The sequence below is a fragment of the Gymnoscopelus braueri genome (assembly GCF_963280865.1).
Source record: "Gymnoscopelus braueri genome assembly, chromosome: 2".
NCBI classification, from domain to species: domain Eukaryota; kingdom Metazoa; phylum Chordata; class Actinopteri; order Myctophiformes; family Myctophidae; genus Gymnoscopelus; species Gymnoscopelus braueri.
The window spans coordinates 6,885,723-6,906,185 of NC_137604.1; the positions used below are offsets into that span (position 1 = coordinate 6,885,723).

The window sequence follows — 20,463 nt, forward strand, 5'->3', positions numbered from 1 at the left end:
GAGGAGGTAGTAATGATAACACTCAGCCCATAACCTAACAACTGATTTTATATTATGAATAATAATTGAAGACTGAGATAAGGAGTGGGTTATGGAGCAAACGTAATCCAGTCTGGTTTGTATGTTTGTCATGTTTATTTTGAATATGTTAATACAAAACAGAATTATTTTATTTTGCACTTTCGAGCACAAAGAAAACAATTCCAATGAATACCAGATTAAAATATGGCAAAAAAGAAACAAGAGGAAAAGAAATAAAGAAAGTCATCTAAACATATCCGAAAAGGAGTGAGATGAAGTAAAACTTATAAACTCCCATATCCCATCTCTGTGGTTCTGAAAGAAAAAAACTTCCATCTTCAAATGCAAGAAAAAAAAGTTTTAATCGGAATACAACAACGTCTCGGTCTATTAGACCTTCATCAGCTTAACTCATGTATGTGGTTCTCAAAGTGGGGTATGGGGACCCCCAGGGGTCCTTGAAGGGGGTTCCAAGGGGTAACCAGCAGCTAAATGATTCAAACACGTAACATAACTGTTGAAGAAAGTCAACGGATTTGTTTAGAGAAAAAGTAGAACACATTGCTCTAATTCTTTGAAAGTATTCAAGTTATGAAAATCTAAAAGCTTATAATAACCATCATCTGCTTCACCCATTAGGCCACAAAAAAAAAGTAAAAAGTAAAACAAAGCTCTCTCCTATTGCAGTGGTTCTCAAAGTGGGATCCTGAGACCCCCAGTGGTCCTTGAGGGGCTTCCAGGGGGTCCCCAGCTAAGTTATTGACAATTAAGAACCAAGTGGGCCCTTACATGTCTGTAACTCTGCGGTCCATGGCCCAATGTATTCCTAACTGGGGGGCCTTGTGTTTGTAAAGTTGTTCTATTGGCCTATTCCGGAAAAATCAGTCTGATGTAGCCGTCGTCTCCTGTCAGCTTCTGGACACAGAAGGGACAGTCGGCGTGAAAGCGTTTTTTCTCATGAGGCAGTGTCATCTGACTCCAGAAGGTGGCGGTCTTCTCTGAACACAGATGGCCACAGGGGACGAACGCGTGGGTGAGGGGTGCGGTGTCCAGGTAAAATCTCTTCTCACAGCCCAGCTGCAGAGGCACGCAGGGGCCCCTCACCCGGCATAAAGGACATTCACGCTCCTGGCCCTTCGCTTCCACCTAGAGGGTTGTCACCAACATGACATTATAACTGATGATTAGTAGTCGTTCAAATAATTGCGAGAACATTTAAACACAAATAAAATAACGTACAAAGCCTACAACTAAAATATAGAAAGAAATGCCTGACAATTACCGGCACCAATAGTCAAGATGAATAATGTACTATGTACTGTATTTCATAATTGCATACAACAAATACATCTGGGAAAATATCTTAACTACAAGCTCATAACATGTCTGAGCCTTTAGATAGCATATTTTCAAAATGTTTCAATAGATGAATTCATATGGATCAATGGAAAGTATTTACAATTACAATTATGCTAAACAATTGCGATTATCTCAAATAATTTTGATTATGTAATAATTGCCACAGGCCTAAGTTTCACCTCAGCCTCTCTGTCGAGGACATGACCGCACTGGAGGTAGGCCCAGGGCTGCTTCGCGTCCAGCGCCTGTGTTTCTTGTATGCCGTTGAAGCCCAACGAGCACCCGGTGGAAGGTTCCTGGCACACGGCCTCCAGGTGTTCGATGGTGGGCATGCGCGCCAGGCCCTCGGCCGTGCGCCACATGAGGGTCACACCACTCAGGTAGATCAGCGAGCCGTCCACCAGTTCCTGAGACTCATTGTGCACCTGGACGGAAACATGAGAAGATGGGATTTGTTTGATGTCTTTGTTGACAAGAATTCAAATACATGATGAACATAAATTTGTACACAATTTGTCAAAAGGATAAGACAAAACAAAAGCTGAAGAGCGTATTTCCATTTTGTGGTCCTTTGAGTTCTTGTGCAAATGTGTTTGGGGGAGGGGATAGCAGAGACATACATTCAAAAAATTACAAATACATATATAAATAATATATACATTCATACAATTTCACCAATACAACTAAAATGGCAATACGCAACATTACATGGGTTACATCAACACAACTAATTGATGGTTAGGCCTAGCTAATATTAACCACATGAACCCTAGCACCCCTATTCTGCTCCCGTGAACGGCCCTTTTCCATGCAGTTGAAGGCACAAGGTGGCGAGGGGGCGGGGCTGGCAGGCTATGTTAGTGCAGTGAGTGGCAGTTGGGGCAAACGCAGTCCCCATTTACGCTTCTGTGCCTATCGGTACATAACTCGGACGGCGCTTAGTCGACTAGCAGACCATCGGCCGGTCGTCGCAGGCACTCGCGCCTGGAGGCGCTCGGGCGCGACGCCTCGGCCTCAAGGTCTGCTGAGTCGGCGTGCCTCCGTCATGGTCCAAAACTATACTTTATCGGCGAAAAAAAGTAGTCCGCGGTTGTTTGAAAAAGTATGGTCCCAAACTAGAGTCAAACCCAGATGTCCCAGAGGTAGTGAATCGGTAGTCCAATGATTATCGAGGTGCGCCACTGAGGCCAGTGCTGTAATTGGGTATTCTAGCTGTAATAGAATGTGACGTCCTAACTCTTCTATAGAGGAAAGAAGTCCCCGCCCGCCCAATAGGGGAAGCCTCGCCCCCTCGGGATGGAAGAAGGCTGTTCGCATTCTGGGCATGTCATATTAGGCGAACATTCGATGAAAACAGGCCAAAGGATTTGGTGTAAAAAAATGGAGGGGACCAAGTATAGACCCCTGGAGGTCCCCGGTCAATTAAGTGCATTGTTTAAATTAGAGCAACATGCAAATATCTAATGTACATACAGAAGATGTAATAAGGGTCTCTTGGACCTCCTGATTGCCACCTGGCAAACGGTCTAAAAAACGTATGCTAAATATGTACACTACTGTGTGTACACTGTTTGTGATGAACATGTATATCCTATATTAAAATTTCCTAGAGGGTGGTTGGGCCGTGGACCGCAGTCACAAACGTAACATCCGACCTGCAAGGTGCACCGTTGCTCCGATCCACACCAAACTTGGCTGAAACGCTGTTCAGGGGCCTGCCATGAAAATAGTCACACCGAAAAAACAACGTTGCACACATATGGGCACTACAGCAGTGTTTAACACTTCAAATGGCCATAACTCAGTGACCATTGCACTGGTCAGCGCAATATAGGGCTGGATTTGAAAATCAGAAAATCTAGTACTGTATATAGTCCTCACCTTCTTCCCCTGCCGTTCCTGAGTCTCCCGGAGGGTGTAGGTGTCGCCGCACACCGAGATCTCCCTCCACAGGCCGGGCTTGGAGTCCTGAGTGAAGCCATGGAGCGGGTGCATCACCAGCACGCCGTTGGTGGTCAATCCGTCCATCTGTCCATCTTTAACTTTCTTCCATTTAACTGCGTTCTCCTGCAGGGGATGGAAAGCAGTGGCTTAAGATTGTTTACTTAAGTAAAAGCAGCAATACCAAAAACACTCTGTAACAAGTAAAAGTCCTGTATTCAAAATGTTACTTGAGTTAGTATTGGCATCAACATGAGTATAGGCTACTTCTAAGTAAAAGTACCAAACTTAAAAAAAAAATATTAGCAGATCTCAAAGCTCAAAACACATTGCATTGTGACGCACTGTGATTGGCTATTTTCGAGGTATTCATTTTGAATGCATTTGTTCATAATGGATGAATCAATCTCTATTTACCCAGGGTAGGTATGCTGAGCATGAGTGCTCTTTTTCAGCAACGCCCTGCACAGTCACACGGACACAATTATGTAAGACATTTCATTTCATAACCTACACCCAGGAAGATGTTCTTGGAGGAGTCGAAGGCGGCGCCGTAAATGCGTGCGGCGTAGGGCGAGCTCCTCTGGCAGATGATGTGGCAGGCGAAGCGCGAGATGGGGTCCTTAACCGACATGGGCACTGTGTCCGTCACCACAAAGTCAATGGGACTCTCTGTGGAACGCCCAATCTGTTATAGACAAACACACAAGGGGTTTCACATTACTCACAGCTTGTTTACATACACAGTATTAACCACTTTCACCCTAGTGTTCCTATGTTTGGCATGTCATTACAGATACTCATTATGGGAGGGTGGCGATAGCTGAATAGGCCACCTGGGAAAACAGAAGGTCCCAGGTTTGATTCCTAGCAAGACACTGAACCCCCCTTATCCCCCAATCAGGAGAGAGAACCCCATAAAGACCATTCATCAGCTTACATTTTTATGTTCCAGCTAAAGAGCTGGAAAGTCAAGGAGACCCCCCTTATTGAACAAACCCTCCATAGCTATCAGAATAACTAACGTAGTATACTTTAAGTTCAAATGTATTGGTATATTTATTGGTTATATTATCAATACAATGTTAGTGTTTTGGCAATTATTTGGGGGCCCATTTGCAAAACATAATACAAACCTGAAACATGTCCGTAGATTTGTCAGGAGCGTATTGCATCACAACTGTGGTGACTTGGTTGACTTTGTAGGATGTGCAGTACTGGTCCTGGTCCATGCTGATAGCCTATGGAACACAGAGAAGTTCACTGTTAGAAACCTCCAGTTTTGGATAAAGCATTCTACCTCGGTAAAAGCAAGGATTACTTCTTTTAAAAATACTATAATATGTTTGTGTGCATGCTTTAAAAAATGCATACACATGTAAGTATTCAAAAGGATAAAATACATTTATTTTTTTATATCAAAGTAAATAAAAGTGAAAATAGTACAAGCTTGCAAGGTGTCAAATCACGACACGTTGTGTGCTTATACTGTAGATCTGCTATTTTCAATATATTTGATATAGGTCTGCAGTGGTTAATGAGTCAAAAGACACTAGGGATTTAGCAGTGGATTGCAGACAGTTGCGGAAAGTAACCGCATACTCAAGTTTTGGTAAAATGTGGGCGTGTACGTATTATTAAATTAAATACGCAAATACGCACGGGCGTGCGTGTGCGTATTATTCAAATCTAATTTGTAATAAAAATGTACCAAAATTATTCAAAAATGTCGATCTACAAGCAAGATCTACAAGCTCCAACAAGCTTGTGAGCTTTTTGAATATATGAAGTTTAAAACAGGGCTTAATGATCAATAATTATTGTCCAATAACATTTTGAGATGTCCATTCTGCATTTTGATACTATAAGTATTATTTTGATGCTTAAGTAAGATTTTGACTGCAGGACTTTTACTTGTAACAAAGTATTTTGTACACTGTGGTATTGTTACTTTTACTTAAGTCCCACATCTGATTGTACCTGTGGACAGCCCCCGTATACAGTGCTTGGTTTCACACCGTTGGCCTTGGGTCTTTGACACAAAGCGAAGGGGCTTTTCGTCCTGGCCTCGTCCCCCTTGAGCAGGAAACCATTGTACCTGTGAAGAGAAGATGATGGGAACACTGTGGTTAATAAAGCAAGCTTGCCACAAGCTTCATTTATGGTCAGATCTTTAGTACAGCAAGTAACGCATGGACAGTGCAGTAATATTTATTTTTCTATTCTTTTTTTAGAAATGCTTTACTCACGAGTTTATGCTTTGTGTAACATGCTGTCTTTTACTTTTATTACATGTCACTCTGAACATGGAGAAATAACAGAGTCATAAATTATGACCCTTTGTGTTTGGCCTGTGCGGCTACGTCTGCCAACAGTTCCACAAATCCCCCTTTGTTTATTTTCACTGACAACAATTCTTCTTTGATATGATTCTGCACACTTTTAACCACTTAAGTCCCGATCCCTGCCTCTTGCCTTTGAACTAAATGTCTCTACACTACACAATTCCTATTCAAACTACAATATTGTCACCGTCGTTTGGCAACCTGATATATCCAACTCCAAAACCATTATTTTTCAGTAAATGTGAAAACATAACCTATAGTTATTATTAGTCACAAGCTCTTGTCAATACACTGTCCCTTTCAAACATTTGACAAAATAGCAAAAACAGCCGATCAACAAGCTCACAATGCCACATTGTGAGCTTGTAGATCAGCTAATGTCTCTACTTTTGTGCGACACTGACTTTTGTACGACAATGTAGGGCATTAATTTACAAAAACTCTGTCAGTGAAAAACATGATTGCGGCATTTCTTCAATGAACTTGCATTGTGTATGTGTATGTGTGTGTGTGTGTGTGTGTGTGTGTGTGTGTGTGTGTGTGTGTGTGTGTGTGTGTGTGTGTGTGTGTGTGTGTGTGTGTGTGTGTGTGTGTGTGTGTGTGTGTGCGTGCATGCGTGTGTGTGTGTGTGTGCTTGAGTAGTCTAACTTTGATCAAAGCAACACCACAATTGTCACCTGCAACCAGCAGCATGATTGGAGTCAGTTAACTTTTATTCTATTCAAAACTTGCAATTAGTTTGAAGCCCACCACTGACAAAATAAGAATCTCGATAGCTTCATTAGGAGGTTATTATTTTCTTCTTAATTTTTATGTTTTTAATAATGTTTTTGTTTAAATTTTTTCTTTCCAATATGGTTGCTGTGCATAGAGCCTATTCAATGAATATTAATAAATGAATGTTTCATACCCCAGGACAATGAGCTCCCCATATTTGACTGGGCCTTTGATGGAGGCCGGTGAGGAGGACATCTTTGGAGGGAGTGCAAAGTTGGTGCAGGCCTCTCCCATAGCGATGGAGGCCGGTGGGGAGGACATCTTTGGAGGGAGGGCAGCGATGGAGGCCGGTGAGGAGGACATATTTGGAGGGAGTGCAAAGTTGGTGCAGGCCTCTCCCATAGCGATGGAGGCCGGTGGGGAGGACATCTTTGGAGGGAGTGCAAAGTTGGTGCAGGCCTCTCCCATAGCCGGTGAGGAGGACATATTTGGAGGGAGTGCAAAGTTGGTGCAGGCCTCTCCCATAGCCGGTGAGGAGGACATCTTTGGAGGGAGTGCAAAGTTGGTGCAGGCCTCTCCCATAGCCGGTGAGGAGGACATCTTTGGAGGGAGGGCACGGTTGGTGCAGGGCTCTCCCATAGCGATGGAGGCCGGTGAGGAGGACATCTTTGGACGGAGTGCAAAGTTGGTGCAGGGCTCTCCCATAGCCGGTGAGGAGGACATATTTGGAGGGAGTGCAAAGTTGGTGCAGGCCTCTCCCATAGCCGGTGAGGAGGACATCTTTGGAGGGAGGGCAGGGTTGGTGCAGGGCTCTCCCATAGCGATGGAGGCCGGTGAGGAGGACATCTTTGGACGGAGTGCAAAGTTGGTGCAGGGCTCTCCCATAGTGAAACACTCCTCTGTCACCTGCTTCAAAGTCTAGTGGTTGTTGCTGTCCTTTACGTCTCACTTAACCTGCAGACATTACAAGAAAAACACATGTGACTGAGGTTTCATTCTAAAATGAGACATCCTCCCATTAACCACGTATACTTCAGTGTACAGTGAATAGCCAATCAAGGTTTCTCATCCCAAGGCTTGTGAGCTTGTTAATCTAAATGTCTTTGAACATTTTGGACATTTTTGAAATATTATGAAAATGTTTGAAAATGTCCCTATCTACAATGACATGCCCGAAATAGGGACACCACATTTAAAGTGGTTATTACAAGTGTCACTTTAAAATGTAATCTGAAGTAGGTCGAGGTAGAACCCAACTGTAGATAATATTGCAGTTATCGTTATCGATGGTTGTTACTTAAATAACATTTTAAATTACATACCACAATTATTCAGCATTAAGCATTAATATCTTGCTGGAATTCACCCCCACAAACATAGAACAATTGTAATGAAGTATATGAACCGAAAATTGGAGGCAGACTAAACAAGCTAATCAATGTTGCAAATGTGGACAGGTACTTATCAGTTGGTTTCAGCGGAAGTACAAATAGCAAAAACAATTTACAAGTAAAAGTACTGTGGTCAAGATTTTACTTAAAAGTAATGGCATCAAAATATACTTTTTTTCAAAAGTTTTAACAATTGGTCAAACTGTTTCAAGAGTAGCAGATCTACAAGCTCACAATGCGTCACATTGCGAGGTGTTGTGAGCTTGAAGATCTGTAATCTGTAAGTTTTCAAATAATTGTGGAGTGGTTAGTGCAATATTGCCAAAACCGGCATGACACAAAAGAGACCTGTCTATTGTGTAAGCTACTATGGCCTATAGACACATCAACAAGGTTTAAATACAATAAATACATGTTCACTGAGCAGCCTTCATCAGTAGGATAAATAATTAAGGAAAAGTTGACTGAGCGGTTTAGGTAGCATACTACAATGTTGCCATTCATTCACTACATTGTAACACAAGGTGTGTATATAAATGTATATATATATTTACATATATATATATATATATATATATATATATATATATATATATATATATATATATATATATAAAACAATCACTTAAATGACAAAAACTCAAGACAGTGCCTGACTTACTTGACTTATCTTGAGTAGGATATCCAACAACGGCTGAGTAGAAGAAACGAGCAGCTTCTCAAAAGTAAGTTTTGTAGTAATTATAACAGCTCCTCCGTTCGGTCAAGTCCTCAAGCCTCAATGTCTGAACTGAGGTTCATGATGTGCTAGTATTTATATGTGCTGCTCTCTCTTTATCTCTGATTCAATCATTTACAGTTCTTTGACATACAGCCTGATCAAAAACCTTTTCAGCTGATTCAGTCGTTTACAGTTCTCTGACAATCAGCTTGATCAAAGGGTTATCTCTCTCTCTCTCAATTCAAATCATTTCAATTCAATTCAATTCAAAGGGGCTTTACTGGCATGATAACACATTAAGTTTATATTGCCAAAGCAAAAGTGGAACAAAACTATACAAAATCAAAATAAAACGTAGGTGCAATTAAATGGGAATAGAGAAATGCGACTTGCAACTTATAGAATCTTACAAAGCCATACAAAGTGTACATTTAATGTAAAAAAAAAAGTTTTTCATCATGTAGGAAAAGTTAGCTCAGGAAAAACATTTGAAACAAATGGCATACATTTATCAATGTTTTGCATACACTTCACTTTGTATAGACCTTCGGGAAAAATATTAGCAAAGTCTTCACAATGTATATATTGTGGCCCTTCTAACAAATAAATAAAGCCACTGTTGGTCGGGGTGGTGTTGCAGTCTATTGTTATACTTGTGTCTCTTCTTATTTGCAAACAGTCAATCATTACGGAGATCCGAAAGTTGCATCAAACAAAATATGTATTTTCTGACGGTCACTCCGTTGCATAAACATAAACTTTGAATATTACAAAACAGAAAAGAGCCTGCACGGTCAACAAACTGTGACGCTTCCCCGTCTCACATTACTCCTCTGTCAGGGTGTCACCCGTTTCTTATCACCCTTCTCACCCAGGTGGCCTGCACCCACAAATCATTTAATTCCCAGGGGGAGTAGACCTCAATTCAAACCATTCCCAATTCATAGAATTAATAACCAAAAAATATGCAATTTATGTAGCAGGCAATAAATAAGAATATTAGAATAATAATTCTGAATAATAATCAGAATAAACACAATTCACATATGTTAGAAAACGTCTCTAACAGTATATAACGGTCTTTTTGTATTACATAATATGCACTGTCTGCACCGAGTGATCTCGATATATAGAAATATTATTTCTATATATCGAGATCACTCGGTGCAGACAGTGCAGAAATACACATGTACAGTATTCCATTACACATCCTTCTCCTGTCACAACAGCTCACACATCTTGATGCTGTGTTTGCACATTGTTGTACTTCACCCAGCAGATATGGCAGTTTCTTTTTTTGTCATTAATCATGTTTTCAAACTCTCCTTGGGTGATTGTAATCTGTGCAAAGAATGTGTCTCTGATGTCTTGGTACAGTGGGCAAGTGGTTAGGAAGTGTAGCTCAATGTCTAACTCATTTTATGTGCACTCTTCTCTTGGGAGCCCAATCTGTGTGATATTGTTCTTCTAATGAATGAGGAGACCTTCAGGCCTGTGTGTGTGTGTGTGTGTGTGTGTGTGTGTGTGTGTGTGTGTGTGTGTGTGTGTGTGTGTGTGTGTGTGTGTGTGTGTGTGGCCCAGGAACCACTCACCGTCTTGGTTCTCACATCCCTTCAGTTCAAGAGGACCAGACCTAGGTGTCAGTACCAGTTATGTGGCTGTAACTCATTCTGAGTTAAACAAGGCAGATATACAGATACGTAGAAAATACAAAAATAAGGGGGGTGTGGACCCCTTTGAGTACTAAACAGTTTTCTGTAATGGTGGCCACTAATTTGCATATTTAGGAGTAGGCTTACCACTAATTAGATTAACAATGCCTTAATCACATTGTCTGACCCTCAGAACACAGATATAGACACTTTTTGTCAGTTTTGCTTGCCTTTTTACAGAATTATTGAAGAAATTATAGATAGATAGATAATAAACATATTGGGTCTCATGCAGCAACCGTTCTTAAGAGGACATTTCTTCTTAAACCCACTTAAGAAGTTTTTAAGAAGATTTTGGTATACTCCAATGTTTTCTTAGCTGTGATCTGTTCTTAGGTAAGAACAGCATCTACGCACACTTTCTTAAGAGGACATTTCTACTTAGACCCACTTAAGAAGTTTTTAAGAAAATGTTGGTATACTCCAAGGTTAGCTATGATCTGTTCTTAGGTAAGAACAGAATCTACACACACTGAAGAGCACTCTTAGGGTGGCCTTTGAGTTCTTAAGTGTGACATGTTCATGCAAAAATAATTTATTCTCGAAGTTTCTTCAATCCTACAGTTGTATAATATAGGATTTAAATTACAATAATATTTGCATCATATCTTTAGAGCAGTAGTTCTCAAAGTGTGGTCTGGGGACCCCCAGGGGTCCTTGAGGGAGTTCCAGGGGGTCCACAGCAGACAAGGAACAGTTTAATCACTTTAACTCTATTTTATACTTTGTTTGAAAATAGCCGATCTACAAGCTCACAACGCGTCCCATTACTGGCCATTTTGAGCTTGTAGATCGGCTATTTTTGAAACATTTTGATAAATCTTGATTTTTTTTCCCTGGCAGAAAATATTTTCAGGTGGGGGTCTGCAGCCAAATGCATGTCAATTTTGGGGTCCTTGACATGAAAATGTTTGAGAACAACTGCTTTAGAGTTTTCAACGGGTCTGAAATTACAATCTAACCCAAACGGACCCGGGTGAGTTGAAGCCCAAGCCCCATACCCACCCCATAACCCCCGACCCAACCCACCCTCATCGCCTCCCATACCCCACCCCCCTACACCTCCACCCCCATATCCCCGACATTCGCCACACCCCCATTTTCCTGTCCCCTTCCTACCTGAAAGCCCCCCCATACCCACCCGTCATACGCATCCACATACCCCCCACACAGCCCCCTACACCCCTCCTTGCACCACCATATCACCCACCACCACACCCCTATTTCCACCCCATTACATACCAAGCAGCTGCTACCTTAAAGACCCTCCATATCCACCCACCAGCTTTCAGTACTAAAAGGTTTTATATCCACTACTAACGCTACTCCTAAACATGACATTTGGATAACATTTTTAACGGCTAATTTCAGCAAATTTACATTGATGTCTAGTGGTGATATGTTGATTAATGTGAGAGAAATAATAAAATACATTCATTAATTAAATCAAATAATTTGCTGTTCACTTCAGAAATACCTCCACAGAACTATTGATTTATTTATCTTTAGACGTATAGTTTAGGTATTCTTTACTTCATTCTCTCAACTTCATTTCTGTGTGTGATTTCCTGTGATTTCTGTGTGCAGCAATCACACACAAACCTTTCTGGCTCTTCCTGAACACACCTGTGGATTATACCAGGGACAATGACTTGGACTTAGCTCCCCCTCGGACACACCTGTGGACTACACCAGGTACAAATGACTTTTTTGCTGCACTCCCTCATGGAGCTACTTGCGGATTATACTAGGGTCAGTCCACCCTAGGTGGACACGCACTGACCTTTTGCACCTTAATCCCATGTATAACGCACTGACTTTTTTGTCTTTTTTATTGTGCTTTTTTTTCTCTCTAAGCACCTTAACGTCCATATGTATATCATGCACAGTATAAGTATAACATGCACAGTATACATACATTGCTGCTATGCTCAGGCACCTTAGTTTTTTATTATCTCAGGTACTTTGTAAATATGTAGATAACTTGTCTGGCCTTCTGTTGCTCTCTTGTTTTGATCTCCTTCCCACTTGCCCCCCACCCCTCTTCTTCTCCCCCCCCCCTCTTCTTTCTATGGAAATTAACGTTGCGATGGGAACGATGTACAAAAACGAATTTCACCCACTTCTTTACCTTGTAAACCTGTGATGTGACAATAAAACTGATTCTGACAGGTGTGGCTGCAGGCAGAGCCATGCAGTCATGCCTTATATGGGGATTGGTGGGGCGGCTCCCTATGGTAATTAGGATTAACTGGCACACCCCTTCAAGTTACAAGGATTGGGATTTTAAGTTTTATCATGCTTTTAAGTAGTAGTTTTAAATGTACTTTGTGTATTTTATAGTGACATAGGTATATATGTATTGACTATATGTATGTTTGTCTTTTTAACCACTGCACAAACGAAGTTCCGAAAGGAAAATAAAGTTGTTTGAATTGAATTGAAATTGAATTGAATTGAATTTGAATTGAATTGAAAGGGATTCATCATCATCAAGAACATAGTTAAGAACAATTCTGCCTTTTAAGAACGTTTCATTAATCTGACTCGACTTCTCTTAGGAATTCACTTAGGAAGAAATGTAAGAGGAAACATTAGGAACTTATTGCTGCATGAGGCCCATTGATTGTCCAGGCTGTGAGTTACGGATACATCGCCCTCCAACGCAACTGCCATACCTTCTCTATTCCTAAAACAAAAACTTCCTTATTGAACAGCCAACTTAAAGGACTTTTCTTACCTTTTAAGACTGAGATAAGGAGTGGGTTATGGAGCAAACTTAATCCAGTCTGGTTTGTTTGTTTGTCATGTTTATTTCGAATAATGTTAATACAAAACAGAATTATTTTCTTTTGCACTTTCGATCACAAAGAAAACAATTCAAATGAATACCAGATTAAAATATGGCAAAAAAGAAACAAGAGGAAAAGAAATAAAGAAAGTCATCTAAACATATCCGAAAAGGAGTGAGATGAAGTAAAACTTATAAACTCCCATATCCCATCTCTGGTTCTGAAAGAAAAAAACTCCCATCTTCAAATGCAAGAAAAAACTGTTTAATCGGAATATAACAACGTCTCCGTCTATTAGACCTTCATCAGCTTAACTCATGTATGTGGTTCTCAAAGTGGGGTATGGGGACCACCAGGGGTCCTTGAAGGGGGTTCCAAGGGGTAACCAGTAGCTAAATGATTGGGTCCATTTGGTTCCATTTGTAAACTCTCAGAGTTATGGGGGTCTGTGGCCTAATAAATAGTAAACTGAGGGTCCTTGAATTTTTTTTGGAAAAAAAACAAACACTTTATGTGTTAATCACCACCATGGGATTAAGGGCAACAGAAGAGGACATTCATATCTTCGATAAGCTTTTTATTTTATTTTAAAAAATAAAAAAATACAAACATTATCACACAAACATAAATCCTATATGTTTCAGGTCAAGAGTTCCAGAGACAAATCTTCATGTTTGTGTATATATTATCTATTACAGTCACAACAATATTGTTTCATTCAAACATGTAACATAACTGTTGAAGAAAGTCAACAGATTCGTTTAGAGAAAAAGTAGAACACATTGCTCTAATTCTTTGAAAGTATTCAAGTTATGAAAATCAAAAAGCTTACAATTAATAACCATCATCTGCTTCACCCATTAGGCCACTAAAAAAAAGTAAAGGCCCAATGTATTCCTAACTGCGGGGCCTTGTGTTTATAAAGTTGTTCTATTGGCCTATTCCGGAAAAATCAGTCTGATGTAGCCGTTGACTCCTGTCAGCTTCTGGACACAGAAGGGACAGTCGGCGTGAAAGCTGTCTGTCTCATGAGGCAGTGCCATCTGACTCCAGAAGGTGGCTGTCTTCTCTGAACACACGTGGCCACAGGGGACGAACGCGTGGGTGAGGGGTGCGGCGTCCAGGTAAAATCTCCTCTCGCAGCCCAGCTGCAGAGGCACGTAGGGGCCCCTCAACCGGCATAAAGGACATTCGCGCTCCTGGCCCTTCGCTTCCACCTAGAGGGTTGTCACCATCATGAAATTATAGCTGATGATTAGTAGTCGTTCAAATAATTGCGAGAACATTTAAACAAAAAAATAACTTTTGGGGCTTTGTAAACAAAAGTTGCACAAGGCAGATATGACTAATAACTTACAAAGCCTATTACTAAAATATAGAAAGTAATGCCTGACAATGACCGGTACCAATAGTCAAGATAAATAATGTACTATGTACTGTATTTCATAATTGCATAAAAAAAAATACACCAATCTGTGAAAATATCTACAAGCTCATAAGATGTCGCGATATGACACCTTGTGATTCTTTAGATAGGATATTTTCACTATTTTTCAACATATGAATTCATATGGATCAATGGAAAGGATTCTAACAATTACGCTAAATAATTGCGATTATCTCAAATCATTTGCGGTCAGGCTAATATTATGTAAATAATTGCCACAGGCCTAACTTTCACCTCAGCCTCTCTGCCGTTGACATGACCGCACTGGAGGTAGGCCCAGCGCTGCTTCTTGGCCAGCACCTCGTTGCAGCGCAGGCTGGTGTAGGTGAGGACCAGGGCCTCCAGGTTTTCGATGGTGGGCATGCGCGCCAGGCCCTCGGCCGTGCGCCACATGAGGGTCACACCACACAGGTAGATCAGCGAGCCGTCCACCAGTTCCTGAGACTCATTGTGCACCTGGACGGAAACATGAGAAGATGGGATTTGTTTCACGTCTTTGTTGACAAGAATTCATATACATGATGAACATACTGTAGATTTGTACACAATTTGTCAAAAGGATAAGACAAAACAAAAGCTGAAGAGCGTATTTCCATTTTGTGGTCCTTTGAGTTCTTGTGCAAATGTGTTTGGGGGAGGGGATAGCAGAGACATACATACAAAAAAATTACAAATACATATATAAATAATATACAGTATACATTCATACAATTTCACCAATACAACTAAAATGGCAATACACAACATTACATGGGTTACATCAACACAACTAATTGATGGTTAGGCCTAGCTAATATTAACCACAAATGAACCCTAGCACCCCTATTCTGGGCATGTCATATTAGGCGAACATTCGATGAAAGCAGGCCAAAGGATTTGGTGTAAAAAATGGAGGGGACCAAGTATAGACCCCTGGAGGTCCCCGGTCAATTAAGTGTATTCTTTAAATTAAAGCAACATGCAAATATCTAATGTACATACAGAAGATGTAATAAGGGTCTCTTGGACCTCCTGATTGCCACCTGGCAAACGGTCTAAAAAATGTATGCTAAATATGTGTGTGTACACTGTTTGTGATGAACATGTATATCCTATATTAAAATTTCCTAGAGGGTGGTTGGGCCGTGGACCGCAGTCACAAACGTAACATCCGACCTGCAAGGTGCACCGTTGCTCCGATCCACACCAAACTTGGCTGAAACGCTGTTCAGGGGCCTGCCATGAAAATAGTCACACCGAAAAAACAACGTTGCACACATATGGGCACTACAGTAGTGTTTAACACTTCATATGGCCATAACTCAGTGACCATTGCACTGGTCAGCGCAATATAGGGCTGGATTTGAAAATCAGAAAATCTAGTACTGTATATAGACCTCACCTTCTTCCCCTGCAGTTCCTGAGTCTCCCGGAGGGTGTAGGTGTCGCCGCACACCGAGATATCCCTCCACAGGCCGGGCTTGGCGTCCTGAGTGAAGCCATGGAGCGGGTGCATCACCAGCACGCCATTGGTGGTCAATCCGTCCATCTGTCCAACATTCTTCCATTTAACTGCCATCTCCTGCAAGGGATGGAAAGCAGTGGCTTAAGATTGTTTACTTAAGTAAAAGCAGCAATACCACAAAACACTCTGTAACAATTAAAAGTCCTGTATTCAAAATGTTACTTGAGTTAGTATTCATATACTAATACATATAGCATCAACATGAGTATAGGCTACTTCTAAGTAAAAGTACCAAACTTAACAAAAAAAAATGCAGATCTAAAAGCTCAAAACACATTGCATTGTGACGCACTGTGATTGGCTATTTTCGAGGTATTCATTTTTAATGCATTTGTTCATAATCGATGAATCAATCTTTATTTACCCAGGGTAGGTATGCTGAGCATGAGTGCTCTTTTTCAGCAACGCCCTGCACAGTCACACGGACACAATTGTGTAAGACATTTCATTTCATAACCTACACCCAGGAAGATGTTCTTAGAGGAGTTGAAGGCGGCGCCGTAGATGCGTGCGGCGTAGGGCGTCCTCCTCTGGCAGATGATGCGGCAGGCGAAGCGCGAGATGGTGTTCTCAACCAACATGGGCACTGTGTCCGTCACCACAAAGTCAATGGGACTCTCTTTGGAATGCCCAATCTGTTATAGACAAACACACAAGAGGTTTCACATTACTCACAGCTTGTTTACATACACAGTATTAACCGCTTTCGCCCTAGTGTTCCTATGTTTGGCATGTCATTACAGTTACTCATTATGGGAGGGTGGCGATAGCTGAATAGGCCACCTGGGAAAACAGAAGTTTTGATTCCTAGCAAGACACTGAACTAGCCTGGTAAAGCCCCTCCCTCCGGAAAATCTCATTTCCATTTGATTTCAGGAAGGAGTCTGGCATGAAGGCTTGTCTGAGCGTTTCTAGCGCATTACCAAAAAACCGAGCCTATCAGCGTCGTCGCTCATCGTTCTGTGATTGACAGCGACAGTTGGCCAATCAGGTGGCGAGTTCGAGTGAGCCCGAATGGGACCGAGTGCAGCCGACAAAAATGGAACGAGCCGCCATTGTTTTCTGTGGGCAGTTAAACTTTTTACTTTCGGTTTTAAAACGCTCTCAAACTTCTTTTTTGAGGCACGGAATTTACTTTTAAGATATCGTTTGGATAGAATGTAGTTGTTTAACTTCATATATGTGGTCAATTAATCAAGACAGAGCCTATTTAAAAATACAAATTTAGAGAACCGGCAGGGGCGGGCAGTGACAACGCATGTATCCGAATAAGGCAACCAATTTTGGGCATGGCCGTCTCAAAAGTACCGTTGCGTCACATTAGTCTGGAGGTGGTAAAAATGCACTGGCTGAAGTGGGACACTGCTGATTGGCTGAAGGGGTTGTCAGTGAACGGTATTACTCCCGCCCAGGCTAACACTGAACCCCCCTTATCACCCAATCAGGAGAGAGAACCCCACAAAGACCATTCATCAGCTTACATTTTTATGTTCCAGCTAAAGAGCTGGAAAGTCAGGGAGACCCCTCTTATTGATCAAATCCTCTATAGCTATCAGAATAACTAACGTAGTATACTTTAAGTTGAAATGTATTGGTATATTTATTGGTTATATTATCAATACAATGTTAGTGTTTTGGCAATTATTTGGGGGCCCATTTGCAAAACATAATACAAACCTGAAACATATCCGTAGATTTGTCAGGAGTGTATTTCATCACAACTGTGGTGACTTGGTTGACTTTGTAGGATGTGCAGTACTGGTCCTGGTCCATGCTGATAGCCTAAGGAACACAGAGAAGTTCACTGTTAGAAACCTCCAGTTTTGGATAAAGCATTCTACCTCGGTAAAAGCAAGTACTGGATTACTTCTTTTAAAAATACTATAATATGTTTTTGTGCATGCTTTAAAAAATGCATACAAATGTAAGTATTCAAAAGGATAAAATACATTTATTTTTTTATATCAAAGTAAATAAAAGTGAAAATAGTACAAGCTTGCAAGGTGTCACATCACGACACGTTGTGTGCTTATACTGTAGATCTGCTATTTTCAATATATTTGATATAGGTCTGCAGTGGTTAATGAGTCAAAAGACACTAGGGATTTAGCAGTGGATTGCAGACAGTTGCGGAAAGTAACCGCATACTCAAGTTTTGGTAAAATGTGGGCGTGTGCGTATTATTAAATGAAATACGCAAATACGCACGGGCGTGTGTGTGCGTATTATTAAAATCTCATTCGTAATAAAAATGTACCAAAATTATTCAAAAATGTCGATCTACAAGCAAGATCTACAAGCTCCAACAAGCTTGTGAGCTTTTTGAATATATGAAGTTTAAAACAGGGCTTAATGATCAATAATTATTGTCCAATAACATTATGAGATGTCCATTCTGCATTTTGATACTATAAGTATTATTTTGATGCTTAAGTAAGATTTTGACTGCAGGACTTTTACTTGTAACAAAGTATTTTGTACACTGTGGTATTGTTACTTTTACTTAAGTCCCACATCTGATTGTACCTGTGGACAGCCCCCGTGTACAGTGCTTGGTTTCACACCGTTGGCCTTGGGTCTTTGACACAAAGCGAAGGGGCTTTTCGTCCTGGCCTCGTCCCCTTTGGGCAGGAAACCATTGTACCTGTGAAGAGAAGATGATGGGAACACTGTGGTTAATAAAGCAAGCTTGCCACAAGCTTCATTTATGGTCAGATCTTTAGTACAGCAAGTAACGCTTGGACAGTGCAGTAATATTTATTTTTCTATTCTTTTTATAGAAATGCTTTACTCACGAGTTTATGCTTTGTGTAACATTCTGTCTTTTACTTTTATTACATTACACTCTGAACATGGAGAAATAACAGTCATAAATAATGACCCTTTGTGTTTGGCCTGTGCGGCTACGTCTGCCAACAGTTCCACAAATCCCCCTTTGTTTATTTTCACTGACAACACTTCTTCTTTGATATGATTCTGCACACTTTTAACCTGCACTTAAGTCCCGATCCCTGCCTCTTGCCTTTGAACTAAATGTCTCTACACTACACAATTCCTATTCAAACTACAATATCGTCACCGTCGTTTGGCAACCTGATAGGCCTATATCCAACTCTAAAACCATTATTTTTCAGTAAATGTGAAAAATAACCTATAGTTATTATTAGTCACAAGCTCTTGTCAATACACTGTCCCTTTCAAACATTCGGCATTTCTTCAATGAACTATCTTTGTGTGTGTGTGTGTGTGTGTGTGTGTGTGTGTGTGTGTGTGTGTGTGTGTGTGTGTGTGTGTGTGTGTGTGTGCGTGCGTGCGTGCGTGCGTGCGTGCGTGCGTGCGTGCGCGCGCGTGCGTGCGTGCTTGAGTAGTCTAACTTTGATCAAAGCAACACCACAATTGTCACCTGCAACCAGCAGCATGATTGGAGTCAGTTAACTTTTATTCTATTCAAAACTTGTAATTAGTTTGAAGCCCACCACTGACAAAATAAGAATCTCGATAGCTTCATTAGGAGGTTATTCATTTCTTCTTAATTTTAATGTTTTTAATAATGTTTTTTTTTTCTTTTTTTCTTTCCTATATGGCTGCTGTGCATAGAGCCTATTCAATGAATATTAATAAATGAATGTTTCATACCCCAGGGCAATGAGCTCCCCATATTTGACTGGGCCTTTGATGGAGGCCGGTGAGGAGGACATCTTTTCTTGGTTCTGGGACATCGGTGCTTCCTTTGGAGGGAGGGCAGGGTTGGTGCAGTGCTCTCCAATAGCGAAACACTCCTCTGTCACCTGCTTCAAAGTCTAGTGGTTGTTGCTGTCCTTTACGCCCCACTTAACCTGCAGACATTACAAGAAAAACACATGTGACTAAGGTTTCATTCTAAAATGAGACATCCTCCCTTTAGCCACTTAAGTCCTTATACTTCAGTGTACAGTGAATAGCCAATCAACGTTTCTCATCCCAAGGCTTGTGAGCTTGTTAATCTAAATGTCTTTGAACATTTTGGACATTTTTGAAATATTATGAAAATAATATGTGGACACCACATTTAAAGTGGTTATTACAAGTGTCACTTTAAAATGTAATCTGAAGTAGGTCGAGGTAAAACCCAACTGTAGATAATATTGCAGTTATCGTTATTGATGGTTGTTACTTAAATAATGGGGACATTTTAAATTACATACCACAATTATTCAGCATTAAGCATTAATATCTTGCTGGAATTCACCCCCACAAACATAGAACAATTAATTAAAAAAACAATCACTTAAATGACAAAAGGAAAAACTCACAGACAAAAGGAAAAACGCACAGTGTGCCTGACTTACTTGACTTATCTTGAGTAGGATATCCAACAACGGCTGAGTAGAAGAAACAAACAGCTTCTCAAAAGTAAGTTTTGTAGTAATTATAACAGCTCCTCTGTTCGGTCAAGTCCTCAAGCCTCAATGTCTGAACTGAGGTTCATGATGTGCTGTTTATATGTGCTGCTCTCTCTTTATCTCTGATTCAA

At 40.8% G+C, this 20,463-nt stretch overlaps 2 protein-coding genes across 2 annotated transcripts; both read right to left on the reverse strand.

Moving 5' to 3' along the window:
* Positions 1-888: 888 nt before the first annotated feature.
* LOC308093681 (E3 ubiquitin-protein ligase pellino homolog 1-like) lies at positions 889-6,677 on the reverse strand (the record flags this gene model as incomplete). The annotated part of the gene is made up of 7 exons (XM_080440010.1): positions 889-1,167; positions 1,560-1,805; positions 3,262-3,447; positions 3,836-4,009; positions 4,458-4,562; positions 5,302-5,419; positions 6,577-6,677. The coding sequence occupies 7 exons, from the start codon at positions 6,675-6,677 to the stop codon at positions 889-891; spliced, it is 1,209 nt and encodes a 402-aa protein (XP_080296136.1).
* Positions 6,678-13,937: 7,260 nt separating this feature from the next.
* Positions 13,938-19,669, reverse strand: LOC308093692 (E3 ubiquitin-protein ligase pellino homolog 1-like; the record flags this gene model as incomplete). The annotated part of the gene is made up of 7 exons (XM_080440020.1): positions 13,938-14,216; positions 14,675-14,902; positions 15,828-16,007; positions 16,412-16,585; positions 17,628-17,732; positions 18,477-18,594; positions 19,587-19,669. 7 exons carry the CDS (start codon positions 19,667-19,669, stop codon positions 13,938-13,940), a joined length of 1,167 nt encoding a protein of 388 aa, XP_080296146.1.
* Positions 19,670-20,463: the final 794 nt, after the last annotated feature.